This window comes from Saccostrea cucullata, unplaced genomic scaffold (assembly GCF_032062105.1).
Source record: "Saccostrea cucullata isolate Sc308-1 unplaced genomic scaffold, CSIRO_AGI_Scuc_v1 ctg14254, whole genome shotgun sequence".
Lineage (NCBI taxonomy): Eukaryota > Metazoa > Mollusca > Bivalvia > Ostreida > Ostreidae > Saccostrea > Saccostrea cuccullata.
In genome coordinates this window covers 5,001-22,849 of record NW_026926638.1, presented here as the reverse complement: position 1 = coordinate 22,849, position 17,849 = coordinate 5,001, and the positions used below count along the sequence as shown (strand labels likewise).

Below are 17,849 nucleotides of genomic sequence, written 5' to 3'. Positions count from 1 at the left end.
TGACAAAGTGACAACTCTCGGACACACTGCATAACTGTCATTACTATGAGAATTCTCAGTCACTAAAGTAGAAATATTTCTGTCTACACCTCTTGCTATTCCATTGACAACAAGCGACTGATATGGTTCTATAGTTATGTTTTTCTTACTAGTTGTCTTGACACAATATGACTTGCACTGTGTACTGTCAATAGCCAATTGCCACGCATCAGGTAACTGACAGGACATATGCGAGTAATAATCTCTACAGATTCTCAAAATATTTGTTCCAACAATAACAGGACAGTGTCTGTTGAACTCTGTATCTGGTACTATCACGATTGGAACAAATAGTTTAATATCGAGTAACTTGATTGTACACTCAATGTAACCTTTGTACTGCAGAACTGAACCATCCGCTACAGATATTTGCAGTCCAAGGGTAGACAACTCTTTCAACTCTGGTTTGTCTATAAGATTGTTGTACTCTTTATCAGACAATGTTGTAATCATAGACCCACTGTCTAATAAAGCATTCATAGTCACACCCTGTAACACAATTTCTACTTCATTTGACTCACCAATCATGTCACATTTAATTTGTTGGCCATTACCTCTGAGTACACTGGTCTCTCCTCGGCCACTAGTAGAGACCACTAAAAGTTTGGGTCCTGCTTCTCTGCCCCTGAACTATGATACTGTCCCTTGGGCTTACCATATCCTCTATACTGACCTCTTTGCAGGTTTCCTCGACTTCCTCTGGAGGAGTCACTACTGTGAGAATTTCCCTTAAAATACTCACCTCTTCCTCGGTTAGTACTCTGTCTTCCTCTGAAGCTACCTCTCCCTCTACTATAATCTTGTCTAGAGTCAACTTTAGGTGCATCAAGTTTCATCAAAATCTGACTAAACTTATCCTCAATCTTACCCTCTAACTCTGTCTGTAAATTCTGAATTTTCTTGTTAATTCTTTCCTCAGCTTCACTTTCTACTGATATACCATGTTGATGTAACCTGGGATTTTTATCAACACCTTGACTCACCTTTTCTGAACTCTTTTTGTTGATCATAATTTCTTTCTCAACCCTTCTAATCTCAAGTAAAAGCTGATCATAGTTCTTAAGCGTATCGTACTTATGACGCGTTTGTGATTTTAACCGATCAGAACTCAACGAAGTCCAGAATTTATGACGGAGTAAATCATTCTTTGATGATTCATTCAAATAACCATTGTCAATTGCATTCTGTAACATGCTTTCTAATCTACACCCAAAAGATGTTGCACACTCACCCTGAAATTGATATGCATTAAAGAACTCTTGCATGATCATAGCATTATTTGACACTTCACCAAATAAAATATTTAGTTTGTCAAGTATTTCTTGTACACTAGCTTTTTCACCAAGAGGAATAAGCATGGTTTTAGCTGTACCCCTCAGAGATCTTCTGATACTCTGAATAATAACTGTCTCTTTTATTTCAGGATCATTCATAAGACACTGAACCTCATATCGCCACTCTCTATAAGTAACATCACCCTTTTGTGGGGGTTCATCACCAGAAAACTGGGGAATTCTAGGGATTTGAGAATGTGTTACCTCATAAAAATGGGATGTGTTCCCTTCTTGACTTAATTTAAAGGGATTGCTTTGAGGGGGTAAACCACTGAAACTCTTAAATTTAACCTCACCATAGGGGTCACCTTTACCAATGTCAGCTGGTACACTGGGAGGGGGTGGGAATTGATATGGTTCAGAAGTTTTAGCATTGGGGAACATTAATGGCTTTTGATCTTTACTTACAACAGGAGTACTTGTTTTTGGAACATCCGCCTCTGAAACACCTGCAAAGTCCAACTTACTTTCCTCATGCAATGAACCACCCTCTTCTTTAGCCTTATCAAGTAACTTCTTGAGTTTTTCAGACACCTTATCTGCCTTTTTAGACTCTTCAACCTTATCTGCCATTTTAGACTTTTCAACTTTCTACACAAGTCAAACAAACTTTCAATAACACTAAAGTTCAACTAATGGTCACTCAAATGTATCACTTACTAGTAATAAACTTGATAAAGTACAAGTAACCTGTAATCACCTGTTATATCAATTCATAAAAACGCAGCGCAGATATGCAATATGCAAATCTCATGAAAAATATCATTGGCAAGCACATACACACACTCAGACAAAGTAACACTCATGCACATCATCTGTCACTAAAGGTCAAAGTTGCCATGTCAGTGCAAAGGTTAGTAGCATGCAAGGGAAGTGCAAAGAAATGTTGACCTAATTTCTAATACAAGATTTTTTTAAACTAATTCCCGGTATAATCAATTTCCAAAAGTACACAAATAAATTTCAATTCCAAAACAGAAATGATAAACTTTACAATTTTTCAGAAAAAAAATCAAAACAAAATAAACAAATAACCTTACAAGTAAATAAATAGCAGGCCTGAATTTAAAAAAAATATTGCTTTTATAAACACCAAGAAAAAAAATAAAGTTCAAATGTTAAACAGAAATGAAAATAAAGAAATCGAAAAACAAAATTGATCGATCAGCTGTTTAAAGAATTTCCGGAAGCTTGTTCTGAATTTAGATCTAAAAATAAACTCGGGAATTCCCTATGCAAGAAGATGACAAAATGACAAAACAAATTCAATCTTTCACAGCACAAATACAGACACAAATACAACACAGGATAATCACATCATATAAGAACAGATAAGTAATCACTGAATTACACAGTACCTGAGGCCTCGTTGCTTAGTTCCGAGTTTCCTCGCGGATCAATGTGGTTCGTGCGGGTCACGTGGTTCGCCGCGCCTTTGGATCCGTGCGTATTCCCGCCATTCGTGAAACACTGAATTCGTCGTAAAGTTGACACACTTTTTCACTCTGTCGTTCCTTGGTAATAACGGAATATAAACGCACAGGCACAAACACACACAGAATCACCTCTTCATATGGGTTTCCATGGTATAGGTACTGGCGTGAAAATAGAAGTAACCGCTCCGGCTCGTCTCAGCCACGGTCCTCGTCTCAATAAGTCCGTCCCCCGGGGATTGAGATTCCAAGGAAATAAAGCTTTGGTGTGATGTCCCGGTTTATTAGAATTACGTGGGCGCCATTTGTAGCCAGTGGTAAAACATCAGAACTAACAATCTGGTTCAGGTTCAATATTATATTTATTAATGTTGAAATAAGACGTCAAAAACCTGAAATATTACAATTACACACAACATATAGACGACACATAGACAGACATTTAGACAGATAATTAAAACATAATAGACTTTACTTTAGAATAGATTCTTACCGGGACACACACAGGAATTACAAATATTACTATCTGTTATTGACTATAGAGTAGAGTACACATCTAACCAATTCAACGGCTAGGCTCAGAGTGCCCGATGTTAGTGCGTGAAAGCGGGAATTTGGTGAATAGGATAAAGTCATGTGACTGTCCGTCTAGTGTCTAAAAATAACAACAACCTCATTCACACAAAGTCTTTCACACCACATTCTCACATATACGCAGCGCAAGTATAGTAATTAAAGGCAGTAAATAATACATAACCCTGGTTACATACATACCAGTAAAACTGTTCAAGCTCCATTATTTTGTGTGTATTTTATTTTTCATGCTATAGATTTACATGATGCAAATAGTTTGTTTTCTATTTCAAATATTACCTAAAGTTTAATATTTATAACTCTTAAGATAACAACCAAACAGAAAAGGGCTTTCCCGGATTATGACGTTCTAACATAAACTTCCGGCCTCCCTTTTCCAAATTTTTACCGAGTCGGTAGCAGTAGACTGAGTATAAAGCGATATTTTAAAGATTAGAGAGGGTTTAATGTGGTTTGAGGTGGATTGCCCACAAGTGGAGGCATAGTTAAGGTAAGTACTCTAAGGAAAAGGTTGTATCTGTTTATTTTAAACATATTGTAGACTAAAAATCGAGGTGAGGTAGCTGACCTGAAAAAAATCCAAGATGGCTACGTGTCCGACCTTGGTTATTATTATAGTAGGGAAAATTTTTATTTATAAATAGAAAGGTTAAAAACGTCAAGCGCCGGTTATTATTATAGTAGGGAAAATTTTTATTTATAAATAGAAAGGTTAAAAACGTCAAGCGCCGGTTATTATTATAGTAGGGAAAATTTTTATTTATAAATAGAAAGGTTAAAAACGTCAAGCGCCTGTGATCATTATGTTAGCATGAACAAAAGTGAAAGCTTTTACATTATTAACAATCTATAAGGTACATGTATTTTGATTACTGGATTTCCTTTTGACAGGTCACTATGACAAGTGTATAGCTCAGCTGATATCTAAGACCAAGGACATGTCTGCAGTGGCTGGTAGCATCTTCTCTCATCTGGCCGTACAGAAGAAAAACATCCTCATCACCATGCTCATCGTAAGAATCGTCGACTTTAAGAAAAAAAATTGTAAAAAAAAAAAAAAAAAATTCTCAATACAGAATTCCTTCAGTTTAATAATAGTTTGGGTTTTTTTTAAAGTATAATTTTCTCAATGAAAAATTACAAAATAACTGCTGACTCAGTTCATAGTTCCAAATTAATTAGAATTTTTTTTTATTTAATCAAATGATGCTATAGTAATGAGAGAATAAGGGGATTTTAGAATTCCAGCAAAAAAAATCTGATAATTTTGATATATTTATTATAGGACCACTTGTGCAAGAAAGAAGCGGGTCTGACCGATGAGCTGGCCTCCATAGGGCATACTGACTGAGCTCACCACACTGAACAATGCAGAGAATGCTAAAGTAGCTCTCAGGGCTAGACAGGTATTACAATGCCTCTATAAACACTGTCATTATAATCATACAAAACCGTCATTTTTATATGCATATCAATCTCACTGCCTACTAGATCTCTGAAAAAACATAGGAGTGGATCAAGGTATTTTTAGGTGATGCAATTTTTATGCAATTTTTCCCCATTCACAAAAGTATGTTTTAAAGTGGATATTTTGTTTAATACCATGATAAATGTACAATGAACTGTAATATGTGTATATAGTAAAACTCAGTGATAACGAACTGGAACCTGTGAAATTACTTCGCTATATTCGTAATTCATTATATATGTGTAAGAAATTTGATTAGGTTAAACAGCTGGGTATTCTAGATAACTGTGCTATATTTACAAATTCGTAATATCTGTGTGCATACTAAATGAATTTTGCTGTATTGTGTATAATTTGATTTTATCATTTGTTTCAGGTGTTGATAGCAGCTCACACTCCCCCTTATGAACTCCGACATAACCAGATGGAATCCATCTTTCTGTCAGCCATTGACATGTACGGACCAGAATTCAATCCGGAAAATCTACAGGTCTGACAGATCTCTCCTATCTTTTCATCTTAACATTCAAAAATCTACAGGTCCGACAAATTTCTCTCACAACCTTTATATCTTAATTAACATATTTATGTTTTTGTCAGTCAACAGAAAAAAAAACAGCACTGGAAAGTAAAAATTAAGAATTAAACAAATTTAATCCCATGTCTTCTAGTTCAATGTTAAAACTTTTTTGTACATGTATTTAGAAGAGAAAGGCTTATTTGGATTTCTTGTATGACGTAAGCTTTCAAGGTTATAAAAAAAATTGTAGATTCTCTGGAATTCATTCTTTTGTTTTTTCCATACTTAGTGTTTTGCATGAAAATTTTTTGTGAACGTCTTGGTTTAGATTTGTTGTGTTTGTTACACAATTTTCAGTATTCTATATAACAGTTCATGAAAATTTGTAAAATAGTCTACAAATGGGCTTTAAGTTAGAGAATCAGTTATTTATAAAGTCTACTACAGACGCAGCAGTCAGAAAATGTTCTGTTTTAGAACTTTAAAGCCACTATTTAGTTACAATCACAATCAAGAATTCTATCCCATTCCAAGTATATACATAACCGATGATAACCGTATTTATTTCCATATGTAAAAAAAATAATGCACCATATAGAAGAGAGTTCAAGGGTTATTGGAAATAATTCAATAATTGACTATTAATTTGTGTCTTCAGAAAATCATCCATTCAGAGACTGCCATTTATGACATCCTACAGGAATTCTTCTGGCACACTAACAACCTGGTCAGATCTGCTGCCTTAGAGGTGAGAACAAGGCAGTGTCAAGAATTGATTTTCATTTTGACAGTTTCATGAACCCAGTCTCAAGTTTACACCAGGTTTCTGAGAAAGTCTTTTCTTCATTTCTTTATTTTAAGGTTCTTTATTCTTCTGGTCAATCACATGAAATTTTGCTTTAAAGATTATGACTTCTTAAAAGAAATTCAAATGATGTTTTACAATTTTGCTATAAAAAATCTGACAAATTTGACCCTTAAACTTGACAATTTTATATTAAATAGTAATTAATTATGTAGTTGAGAGTTATCTCTCTTAGCATGAGAGTCTGAGAACTTTCAAGAAAATCTTATTTCTTTAGAACTGTATTAATTTTTTTCCTTTTACTGGGTACATTCAAATGTCAACTTTTATAAGACCTTTTCTTAGACTTCCAAAAACCTTGAATCTTATGAAGATGAATAAAATGAAAATTATTGCATGAAAAAATTTCATTTTCAAGCTTCATTTTGATACATTTTAAATTAATATTAATTTATAGAGTTATCCTTCTTGGCTGAGGATCAGATATCCTTAAAGGATTTTTTCTTCTCACTGCACTTTGAATAAACAGATTTTGTAAATGCTTTAATATTCTATAGGTGTACATAAGGAGAGCCCACATTGCTTATGAGGTGAACTGTCTCCAGCACAGAGAACTGAACGGGGACATGTCAATGGTGGAATTCAGGTTCCTCCTCCCCAGGTCACACCCCAACAGGTAAAAGATAATGAAGACATGTAGACAAGTCAAAATGAATAATAAAAATATTTAGATAAAAATAAATTTTAAAAATAGTGAATGGGTATTCAGCATTAAATTTTTCTGTTTTCTGGTCATTTAAGCAAAAAGTATACTATTTCTTGCACAATGTACATTACTAAGAGCAAGGGGGTACTATAAACCAACTTTTATTCGCGTGCGAGAAATTTTCGCAAAGTTCCCAAAAGCTTCATTATCGCAAATATTTCTTGCTGCAAACTGGTTCTTAAAGTCTATGTGTCTATAAACAAGAGAGTCTAAATAAGCTTAATTGCATGAAAATTAATCGTCGCGAACTAGTTTATCCCGGAAAATTGCGAAATAAAGTTGTCGCGAATAAAAGTTGGTTTACAGTATCTATTTTATACTTGATTATAACTGTAAACCAATTAAAACCAGTGGATTGTTTTGTTAATTTTCAGGCTGATGGTGATGCGCTATGACAGCAGTGACAAGGTGTCCGGTCTGTCTGACCCTGAGGCCCACATCGATCAGCTAGAGGAACCCCTCACCTGTCAGAGAATGGGCATCATGGCCTCATTCAACTCCATGGCAGAATTCGAAATGTGATTAGTGTTTGACTAAATGCTGGAGACTGAAAAGAAAATCTCCTCTTGATATTATATATAAATCTGATAAGTCAGCACCGTTTCAAAATGTTTCATTTCATAAAAGATTATTTATTTTAAAAATGCTCTATTTCTAGCCACTTTGAGCAGGTGTTGGAGTGCTTTACGGTGGAGTCAGACAGCCCACCCAGCAGTCCCACTATACTGGCCAAGAGTCCAGCCGGCAATGAGGACTCCATCTCTCTACATGTCAGTGTACATTCCTGTACCTTTTGATAGAAAAAAAAATGAACAGAAAGGAAAAAGTTTTTTAAAAGTCTCCATCTCTCTACATGTCAGTGTAACTTATTGTACCTTCTGATATAAACAAAAAAAAAACAAGCAGAAATGAAAAAAAGTTTAAAAGGGCTTTTTAAAAATTTACTAGCTTGCCATCACCTGCTGCGTATGTATCAGTACAACATCTTACTCTATGAAACCCCTCATGGTGTGCCTAATAAATGATGTAAATTATCCATTAAAGGTGCCAGAGAACCAATGTTGATAATTTTCTTTACAGAGTTCCTCAGATCCAGATGAGCCAATTCATATCATCAACGTAGGAATTAAGTTCAGCAAAAAGGAGAAGTATGACGACAATGCCCTCGCTGTCAAGTTCCAGGAATTTTGTAAAGAGAGGGTATGGACTTAAATCACAAAAATTTTAAAGCTGCAATTTTCTGTTATACATCTATTTTGAGTTTAATTTAAGCTAATTGAATGTTGTGCTTTGTGATGTTTTAGGAGCAGTATTTGTGTGAGAAGGCCATCAGAAGAATCACCTTCCTAGTCTACTGTAGGGTAAGTCTCAAAATGATTGTTTTCACTGTGATTGAACTTAAAGTAATTTGTGTCAAAATTTCAGTACAGATTTTTTTTTGAAAGCACTGCAATATGTGTAGTATATACATAATATTAGTTTGTATTTCATTACTCTTACAGAGAAGTTCACCAAAATACTTCACATATCGTGCCAAGTTTGATGTAAGTATAGCACTACATGATAATAGAAAGAGTAATTTACTTAAAAAAGACAGTTGTAAATAGAAAATAGAAGCAAAGTTTTCATATGCTTGTATATCTCTATTTTTTATGAAAACTCTACAGAGAATTGTAAGAATTATTGTTAATTTTTAGTTTGGAGAGGACAGGATTTACCGACATTTAGAGCCCGCCCTGGCCTTCCAGCTGGAGATTAACAGACTGAGGAACTTTGACCTGGAAGCCATACAGACCAACAATTACAAGATGCATCTGTATCTGGGAAAAGCTAAGGTAGAATTTAATTCAGTTCTGATTAAAGGGAGAGAACTCTTACAGTTTCAAATATTCATATAAATGCCTACCTCATGTGTAAACAATTCAAATGTTTGAAAATTAGTTAATACAAAAAATGTAAATATGTCTTCTCTTATCGAAATCATATTATTTTAAGCTTGTTGCTTTACAGATTGAAATTTGTGGGAAAATAAAGTTAATTGAAAAATCGCATAATGTTGCAGACTTTGTACAATGTTGATTGTATCCAACAATCTTAAAAGGGACATAACTCTGTAAATTGCCTTCTAAATGTTCTTATTAATTGTCTGGACAATCAATATCTTGGTTACCTGCATTATAAACTTATTTGTTTATTGTCCAACAGGTGGCAGCAGGACAGGAAGTGACGGATTACAGATTCTTTGTGAGGGTCATCATCCGGCACTCTGACCTTGTCACCAAGGTAACGTTGCACACAATGAATAGGCACAGAAAAAGTTATTCTTTTCAAAGAGAAATATGAATTTGTTTTGATGCAAGAACAGTTACAAGATATTGTCTGATCTGTACCATCTTGTGTACATGCATCTTGCACTTCTTTATTTTCCTCCTCTATATTTAAAATTCTACAATAAGCAAAAAATCCAGTGAACTCAGGGTTTTTTGTCAAAGATGTATATCATTTATTTTTGTATGAGATCTCTGAACTGTTGTGTTTTGGTTTCCTACAAAAACATGCCTTAATTAAGAAGCACTGCACTGACAAAAATTTTATGTTTTTATTTTTATTTCATTAGGAGGCGTCTTTTGAGTACTTACAAAATGAAGCAGAGAGAACCCTCTTGGAGGCCTTGGATTCATTAGAAGTGGCATGCTCCCACCCACTGGTGAGTTAGAGCTGATAAACTCATGTAAATTCACTTATTTCCATTGATTTAAATTTTTTTGTTTTGAGAAAAAAGTATTGCGATTAAATAAACAAATATGGTACTGGAGTTTGAAAGTTCGAATTTTCTGGAGGACATGATTTTTAGGTCACCTGAGTAAACTCAGGTGACCTATTGCTATCTGTTTTCGTCCGTCGTCGTGCGTCGTGCGTCGTTCGTCGTGCGTTAACATTTGAACATTTTCAGCTTCTTCTCTGCAACCACTGAACCAATTTCAACCAAATTTGGCACAAAGCATCTATGGGTGAAGGGGAACAAAAATTGTGAATTTCATGATCCCTGCCCCCCTGGGGCCTGAGGGGTGGGGCCAAAACCACTAAAATTAATGCAATCTTTAAAAATCTTCTTCTTTACTCCTGGACATCAAGCAGTCAAACTGTTTGCATGATTGTAATCAGCAATGAGTCCTCTACCAAAATTGTGAAATTCATGGCCCTGGGGTCAGGGGTTCTAGTGCTAGGGTGGGGCTAAATAAGAAGTTATTGAAAATGCATTATTTCTTTGAAAATCTTCTTCTCTGCTCCTGGGTATTAAATAAACCAACTAAGTACATAGTTATGATGAGCAAGAGTGCCTCTACCAAAATTGTGAATTTTATGGCCCCAGGGTCAGGGGTTCTGGTGTTAGGGCGGGGCTCTATTGATTATATAGTGAAAATACATGAATTCTTTGAAAATCTTCTTCTCTGCTCCTGGGTATTAAATAAACTAATTAAGTACATAGTTATGATAAGCAAGAGTGCCTCTACCAAAATTGTGAATTTTATGGCCCCAGGGTCAGGGGTTCTTGTTTTAGGGTGGGGCTCTAATGATTATATAGTGAAATGCATGAATTCTTTGAACGTCTTATCCTTTGCTCCTGGTTAATATGCTAATGATCTAATTACATATTTAAGGCCAGGATTTATTTTATTTTCAGTTTTACAAACCCTCCGCTCAAGGTTTTGAATTTTCAGAAAAAAATAAAACAATTTTTTTCTTTCCGATGTCAAATTTGAGTCGGGATCGAGATTTCAAATTTACGAACTCGCACTTCCGGTTTTACGATGAAACGGTGGGTAAATATAGCTAGATCTGAGAAGATATCTTGGTTTAGTGTAAAATTCATCGATAAGAGTGCCATTCAAAACGTTTCACCCGTTCAAAGGACAAATAAAATGCTGACGACTTTGTTGCACAATGACATGCTGGTGAGATAATTATGTATTCGTTTCAAAAGTAGCTGTAAATTATTTTCCTCCCCAGGTTTTTAGATAGAATGTTCTATCTTTAAAATGATATTGTCCTACGGACCCCGGTTTAACGATAGAATTCGTTCCGTGTATTCGTAATGTAGCAAAAGAAACATGGGCGATAACTCGTACTCACTATAACTCAGTGCATTTACTAAGAACAATCTAGAGAGTTCCGAATGTAAACATGGAAGGTAAATTTGAAGCGAGAGAAAAACGTTGAGAAAATTAATTGGATTTTCGTCTTTAGATGGATTCTTTACTGGGATAAAAGGCATAAGCAATCTCAAAAAGGTTTGTTTTGATTAATTTGGTAGTTATTTCCAGTGCAAATCCTTTTATATTCTTCAAAATCGTTTCGGAGCGGATCAGCTCCGATTTGCTACATTGCAAGTATATGGGACATATTCTAACTGTGGTGAGGGCTTGTACCGAGACACAGTTAGATCATTCTAACTACCAGGTTTTAAACTGCCCATGGTAGCTATTGCATATTTTCAGGGACATTGTTTAGGTCTCTGTTATAGCTTACAGTCTAAGCACCATTCTTCAGAAAAGGGTTGCTTATGCATCAGATGTAATGAATAAAACTATGGGAGAAGTGAAGTCCATTTGAGGAAGAAATAAACAATAACCTGAAGAAATAAAAAAAAAAATTTCAACTATTAAAAGGCAAGAATATACAAATATATACAGGCATGTAGTATCATATGTATCAGCCAGAAAAATTATTTTACACTTAATTGAAAAAATGTTGACCCTACTCCCCAATACTCCCTGTCTGTTTTATGATAGGAATTATAATTTTAGGCATCAAGTAAATTTTAGAACAATGTCTACACATTCACCTAACACATATTAAAACCAGAAGTCTCTGTCGAGACTGAAGCTCTACTGGTTTGAACTTATAGCAAAGGAAGAGTAAAGTACTTAAGCAGCTGGGATTTGAAACTTTACAACAGCAATAAGTAGAATAATGATCATTGACAAAGTCTCTTTATGTTCTTAGTGTAGTCTACTTGTGTGCCAAGTTATATTGAAATCAGACCAAAACTGTAGAAGGAGTAGCATTTTGAAACAATTTTACAGAAATTTCTATTTTTAATAACCACGGCAACACCATTCATCAAAATTAAAATTCGATACACAGAATTATGTGCATCTTAGTGTATTCTACTTGTGTGCCAAGTTATATTGAAATCAGACCAAAACTGTAGGAGGAGTAGCATTTTGAAACAATTTTACAGATATTTCTATTTTTAGTAACCACGGCAACACCGTTCATCGAAATCAAAAACCAATAAATAGATTTATGTATCTTAGTGTAGTCTACTTGTGCGCCAAGTTATACTGAAATCAGACCAAAACTGTAGGAGGAGTAGCATTTTGAAAGAATTTCACAGAAATTTCTATTTTTAGTAACCACGGCAACACCGTTCATCGAAATCAAAAACCGATACACAGAATTATGTATCTTAGTGTATTCTACTTGTGTGCCAAGTTATATTGAAATAAGACCAAAACTATAGGAGGAGTAGCATTTTAAAAGAATTTCACAGAAATTTCTATTTTTAGTAACCATGGCAACACTGTTCATCGAAATCAAAAACCGATACACAGAATTATGTATCTGAGTGTATTCCACTTGTGTGTCAAGTTATATTGAAATCAGACCAAAACAGTAGGAAGAGTAGCATTTTAAAAGAATTTCACAGAAATTTCTATTTTTAGTAACCACGGCAACACCGTTCATCGAAATCAAAAACCGATACACAGAATTATGTATCTGAGTGTATTCCACTTGTGTGCCAAGTTATATTGAAATCAGACCAAAACTGTAGGAGGAGTAGCATTTTAAAAGAATTTTACAGAAATTTCTATTTTTAGTAACCACGGCAACACCGTTCATCGAAATCAAAAACCGATACACAGAATTATGTATCTTAGTGTATTCTACTTGTGTCAAGTTATATTGAAATCAGACCAAAACTGTAGCAGGAGTAGCATTTTGAAAGAATTTCACAGAATTTTCTATTTTTAGTAACCACGGCAACACTGTTCATCGGAATCAGAAACCGATACACAGAATTATGTATCTTTGTGCAGTGAACTTGTGTGCAAAGTTATATTGAAATCAGACCAAAACTGTAGGAGGAGTAGCATTTTAAAAGAATTTCACAGAAATTTCTATTTTTAGTAACCACGGCAACACCCTTCATTGAAATCAAAAACCGATACACAGAATTATGTATCTTAGTGTAGTCTACTTGTGTGTCAAGTTATATTGAAATCAGACCAAAACTGTAGGAGGAGTAGCATTTTAAAAGAATTTCACAGAAATTTCTATTTTTAGTAACCACGGCAACACTGTTCATCGAAATCAAAAACCGATACACAGAATTATGTATCTTAGTGTATTCTACTTGTGTCAAGTTATATTGAAATCAGACCAAAACTGTAGGAGGAGTAGCATTTTAAAAGAATTTCACAGAAATTTCTATTTTTAGTAACCACGGCAACACTGTTCATCGAAATCAAAAACCGATACACAGAATTATGTATCTTAGTGTAGTCTACTTGTGTGCCAAGTTATATTGAAATCAGACCAAAACTGTAGGAGGAGTAGCATTTTAAAAGAATTTCACAGAAATTTCTATTTTTAGTAACCACGGCAACACCCTTCATCGAAATCAAAAACCGATACACAGAATTATGTATCTAAGTGTATTCTACTTGTGTGTCAAGTTATATTGAAATCAGACCAAAACTGTAGGAGGAGTAGCATTTTAAAAGAATTTTACAGAAATTTCTATTTTTAGTAACCACGGCAACACCGTTCATCGAAATCAAAAACCGATACACAGAATTATGTATCTTAGTGTATTCTACTTGTGCCAAGTTATATTGAAATCAGACCAAAACTGTAGGAGGAGTAGCATTTTGAAAAATTGTTTACAGACAGACGGACAGACGGACAGACAGACAGACAGACGGACAGACGGACGGACGCCGGACGCATTACTATCGCATAAGCTCTTCTGGTCTCTGACCAGTAGAGCTAAAAATGAAGATATATTGAAAGACTTTTAAAGAATTGATTTTTTAAAATATATTTTGATCAACATCACAAAATTTACATAACTGGCCCAAACTGACAGATGATGAAATAAGCAATTAAATGTTCTACTTTCCTATTTGTAAGCATTATGTTTCCAGTGGTAAGGAGCCTATTAGGATAGGGTGCTAGTCACTGCGCCCCAAAACCTGAACGCCCCATGCATGAACCCCCCAAAATTTTTTACCTTCGCCCAAGTACAAATATGAGCGCCCAAAATCTTAATCACGAGCGCCCCAAACGTATTTCACCAGCGCCCCAAATTAGCATTTCGGGTGCCCCAAGGCTTAAATTAACTAGTAAAGAACCAATCTGTTGTCTTTGATGCATGTTTTATTACAATTTATTAGATTTAAAAAATATATTATTATTCACGAGCGTCCCGAATGATATTTATCAGTTGTTTATCACGAGTGCTTCAAGTTTTGCGATAAAAACGCCCCAAGAATTGTAAACTAGCTTATATGAAGATAAATGTAAACGTACTAAACAAATGGAATTCATATTTATACGTGCATTCACGAACCGTAATTTATTTTGATTTTTTAATTTTTTTGATTTATTCAGTGCTAATAAGGATCTTACAAAGAGGAAATACACTGTACGAATAGAATAAACTTAAACACCGATGTGTATTTCTGCAGTAACTATGTAATAATAACCAGAAAAGTTTTTAGACTAGCTGTCATATTCATTGTAGAAACATGTGGTCTTATACCTTATATCTCCTGTAAATCGGTAAATTAAACTATTCAAGATACCAAGTACCTACTTTTTTTTAAATCGTCTACGTAGGTTGCAATTTTTTTTTATAAGAGTTACGAAATTTATTTAGAATCTGTCAGTAATAAATATACAACAAAAATTATAAGAATACAAAAAATTATACATCATTTAACCTACCCAAAGTCATCTATCTATTAATTTTTTTTTTTTTTTTTACTAATTTTAATGATGTAGATTAGGTTCAAAATCGCATTTTATCCTTAGTATAGTGCATGTGCCGTGCGCTTTCGTTGCTTCTTGTGTACCTGATTATGTAATGCTACATAATATTACACACCTGTCACTAGATCATTGGGATTTGTAGTCTGTGTATACACAGTAATCATAATTTCAGATTCCCAGTTCAACAAACATACACTGTAATTCTGGTCCTTCGACGACTTATGCCACCTTTCCATGTGAATTATATAACAAACATGCACAGACGGATCATGCGTGTAAATTAAAATGAATTCATCTAGAAATTAATTACAAAAATAAATTATACATAAACGCATTTTAGGCACTTATCTGCATTTCCACAAAGGAAAAAAATACTGTATTTCAAAGACTTCATGACGCAGATTTGGTCAAGCAACTATCACAATTTGTAAGACTTTATTTAAAATGTTTTATTTCCCCCCAATATTATCATGCTTTATCGCCAAATTAATTCAAATCACTTCATATAGCCGGTATTTGATAAAATATGGGGGGGGGTTCTCCTTTTATTTGGGATTACGGTCGTGCTCTGATTGTAATACAAATGACTGTACTATTACCTTTAATTACACGAATAAAACTTGATAATTTAAAAGAATATTTCACCAGATTTCAACAGAATATTTCACTGCATGTGTATCTGTGACCAAATTATTTGGGGCGCTCGAAATGCTAATTTGGGGCGTTCGTGAAATACGTTTGGGGCGCTCGTTATTAATATTTGGGGCGCTCATATTTGTACTTGGGCGCTGGTAAAAATTTTTGGGGCGCTCATGCATGGGGCGTTCAGGTTTTGGGGCGATACGACAGTAACCCATTAGGATAGCATAAAAAAAGAATGTACAAATGTTAATAATTGATTTATCAAAAAAAAATTTTTATTTCCTTCTCCTTCGGGACTTTTTTATTCTCATGTTCATAACTAAACCTAAACATAAAAAAAATGCTGGCCTTATAATGAAGAAAGGGGCCTCTTTCAAAATAGATAATTTCAGGGCTGCTGGGTCAGGGGTACCAGGGGGGTACTTTGACTAATAAAATAAATTAATGCTTTGAAATCTGCCCTTTGATAAGCAATGGTGCCTCTTTCAAAATTTGTGAATTTCATGGCTTTTGGCTTAAAACACAACCAAGTACAATCGCTGGAAAGTTGTTACATGATACTCAGGTGACCTATAAGGCCCGTGGGCCTCTTGTTTTTATCTCATCATACCTTAAAAAGAGAAAATTATCCTCCACCTTTTTTTCCAACTCAAATTAGCAATTTCACAGTATTTCAGAATTGACCATAATGATGTTTTCAGTTTGTATCGGAATCAACATTCATGATACTAAATAGATCTTGTTTTATAATTCCAGTCCAAGAAGACTGACTGTAATCACATATTCCTGAACTTTGCACCAACTCTGACCATTCCAGAGCCAGGCAAGGTGAAAACAACATTTCTATATACATATACTCATGTTTTAATAATAGAAATCATTCATTTTCTTACTATTCCTGGTTATTACCATTGTGAATTCACCATGTGTTGTTATATCTCGACAGCTGGAGGAGACGGTCCGAGCTATGGTGATGAGATACGGCAGTCGACTCATGAAGATGCGAGTTCTCAACGCCGAGCTCAAATTCACAATCAAGTAAGACTACTTCATGATGCTCAAACTTTCTAAGAGTTGAATATTTTTGGTTGTACATACATGTACAGTGGATTAATTAGCTCTAATTATAAGGATGAAAATCCTGGAAAAGCTTTTAACATACAACAAATATTTGGGTATGTTTTTAGGTTTGCATCCAGTGATACAAGCATTCCTATTCGTCTGTACCTGACCAATGAGAGTGGGTATTACTTGGACATGAGCATGTATAGGGAGGTCACAGATCCTAACATGGGACAAGTAGGTGTCATTTCAGATTGCACTGCATTACCCCTTATAACCCTATAGTAAATGTACCTGTATTTTGAGATGGTCCCTTAAAATTCCTAGACAGATTTTGCCTAAACTTGGCAAGTATACTGAAGTCAATGTAAGTTACATATGGTATAAACTTAAAGAGTTTTCTACTGTACACCCCTACTAATGTGTTCGGAACCTTTTATTTTTCGGTATTCTGCAAATTATAAAACCCGATGAGTTCAGAGTAGCTCTGGCAGTGGCTCTGGCGAGAGTTAGCGAGACTTCAGAGAGAAAGGGTAAATTATTCACGGAAATGTGGCTAGGAAGTGACTAGCACGTGGAGGCATGGTAAACAGAAAAGTTATGTTGCGTTTCAGTTTTCACCACCCTAGAATCAGCTGATAATGTCTGTTGAAATGTACTTCAGTCAATCGATCTCTTTTACATTCATTCAAACTTAAATAAGTATTCTCTAAAATACAATTTTCTGCAGTCATGAATTCAAATTTCTTTTTGGACAAATATTTTTTCATGGGAACCCGGACTATATTTTTTGGCGTCAGATTAGCAAATGAGGCACCAGCATGATTTTAACTGACCAATCAGCTGAATGAGTATTGCATTATGGGTTACTACGAATACTACAGGAATTTTACGCTTGAAAAAAATGGAAAATCTTATGGTAAATGAAAAGCATTTTTAAAAGTATTATTTTCATGTTTATAATAACAAACAATTCATTTGTTAAATAAACGGCGGAAGTCTAGGTTTCTGAAATCATACTGCAAAAGTAATTTGCGTCTGTATTAATTCCTTCGTTGTACTTTCGGTGAATACAATTGCCAGGTGAATTCCCTGGCCGAACACGTGATCACGAACGTAAACAAA

The 17,849-nt window shown here is 34.6% G+C and overlaps 1 protein-coding gene and 1 pseudogene across 1 annotated transcript; one reads left to right on the top strand and one right to left on the bottom strand.

Annotated features, from left to right (window-relative positions):
* Positions 1-635: 635 nt before the first annotated feature.
* On the bottom strand, positions 636-1,946 carry LOC134272292 (zinc finger CCHC domain-containing protein 18-like). The gene has a single exon (XM_062754536.1). The coding sequence runs from the start codon at positions 1,944-1,946 to the stop codon at positions 636-638; it is 1,311 nt and encodes a 436-aa protein (XP_062610520.1).
* A 1,131-nt stretch (positions 1,947-3,077) lies between these two features.
* The window catches only part of LOC134272291 (acetyl-CoA carboxylase-like), an 18,176-nt pseudogene continuing 3,404 nt past the window's right edge, over positions 3,078-17,849 (top strand).

What these genes read in the sequence shown, in the direction of transcription:
- LOC134272292 (XM_062754536.1), bottom strand. Translation starts at nt 1,946, where the DNA reads ATGGCAGATAAGGTTGAAGAGTCTAAAAAGGCAGATAAGGTGTCTGAA.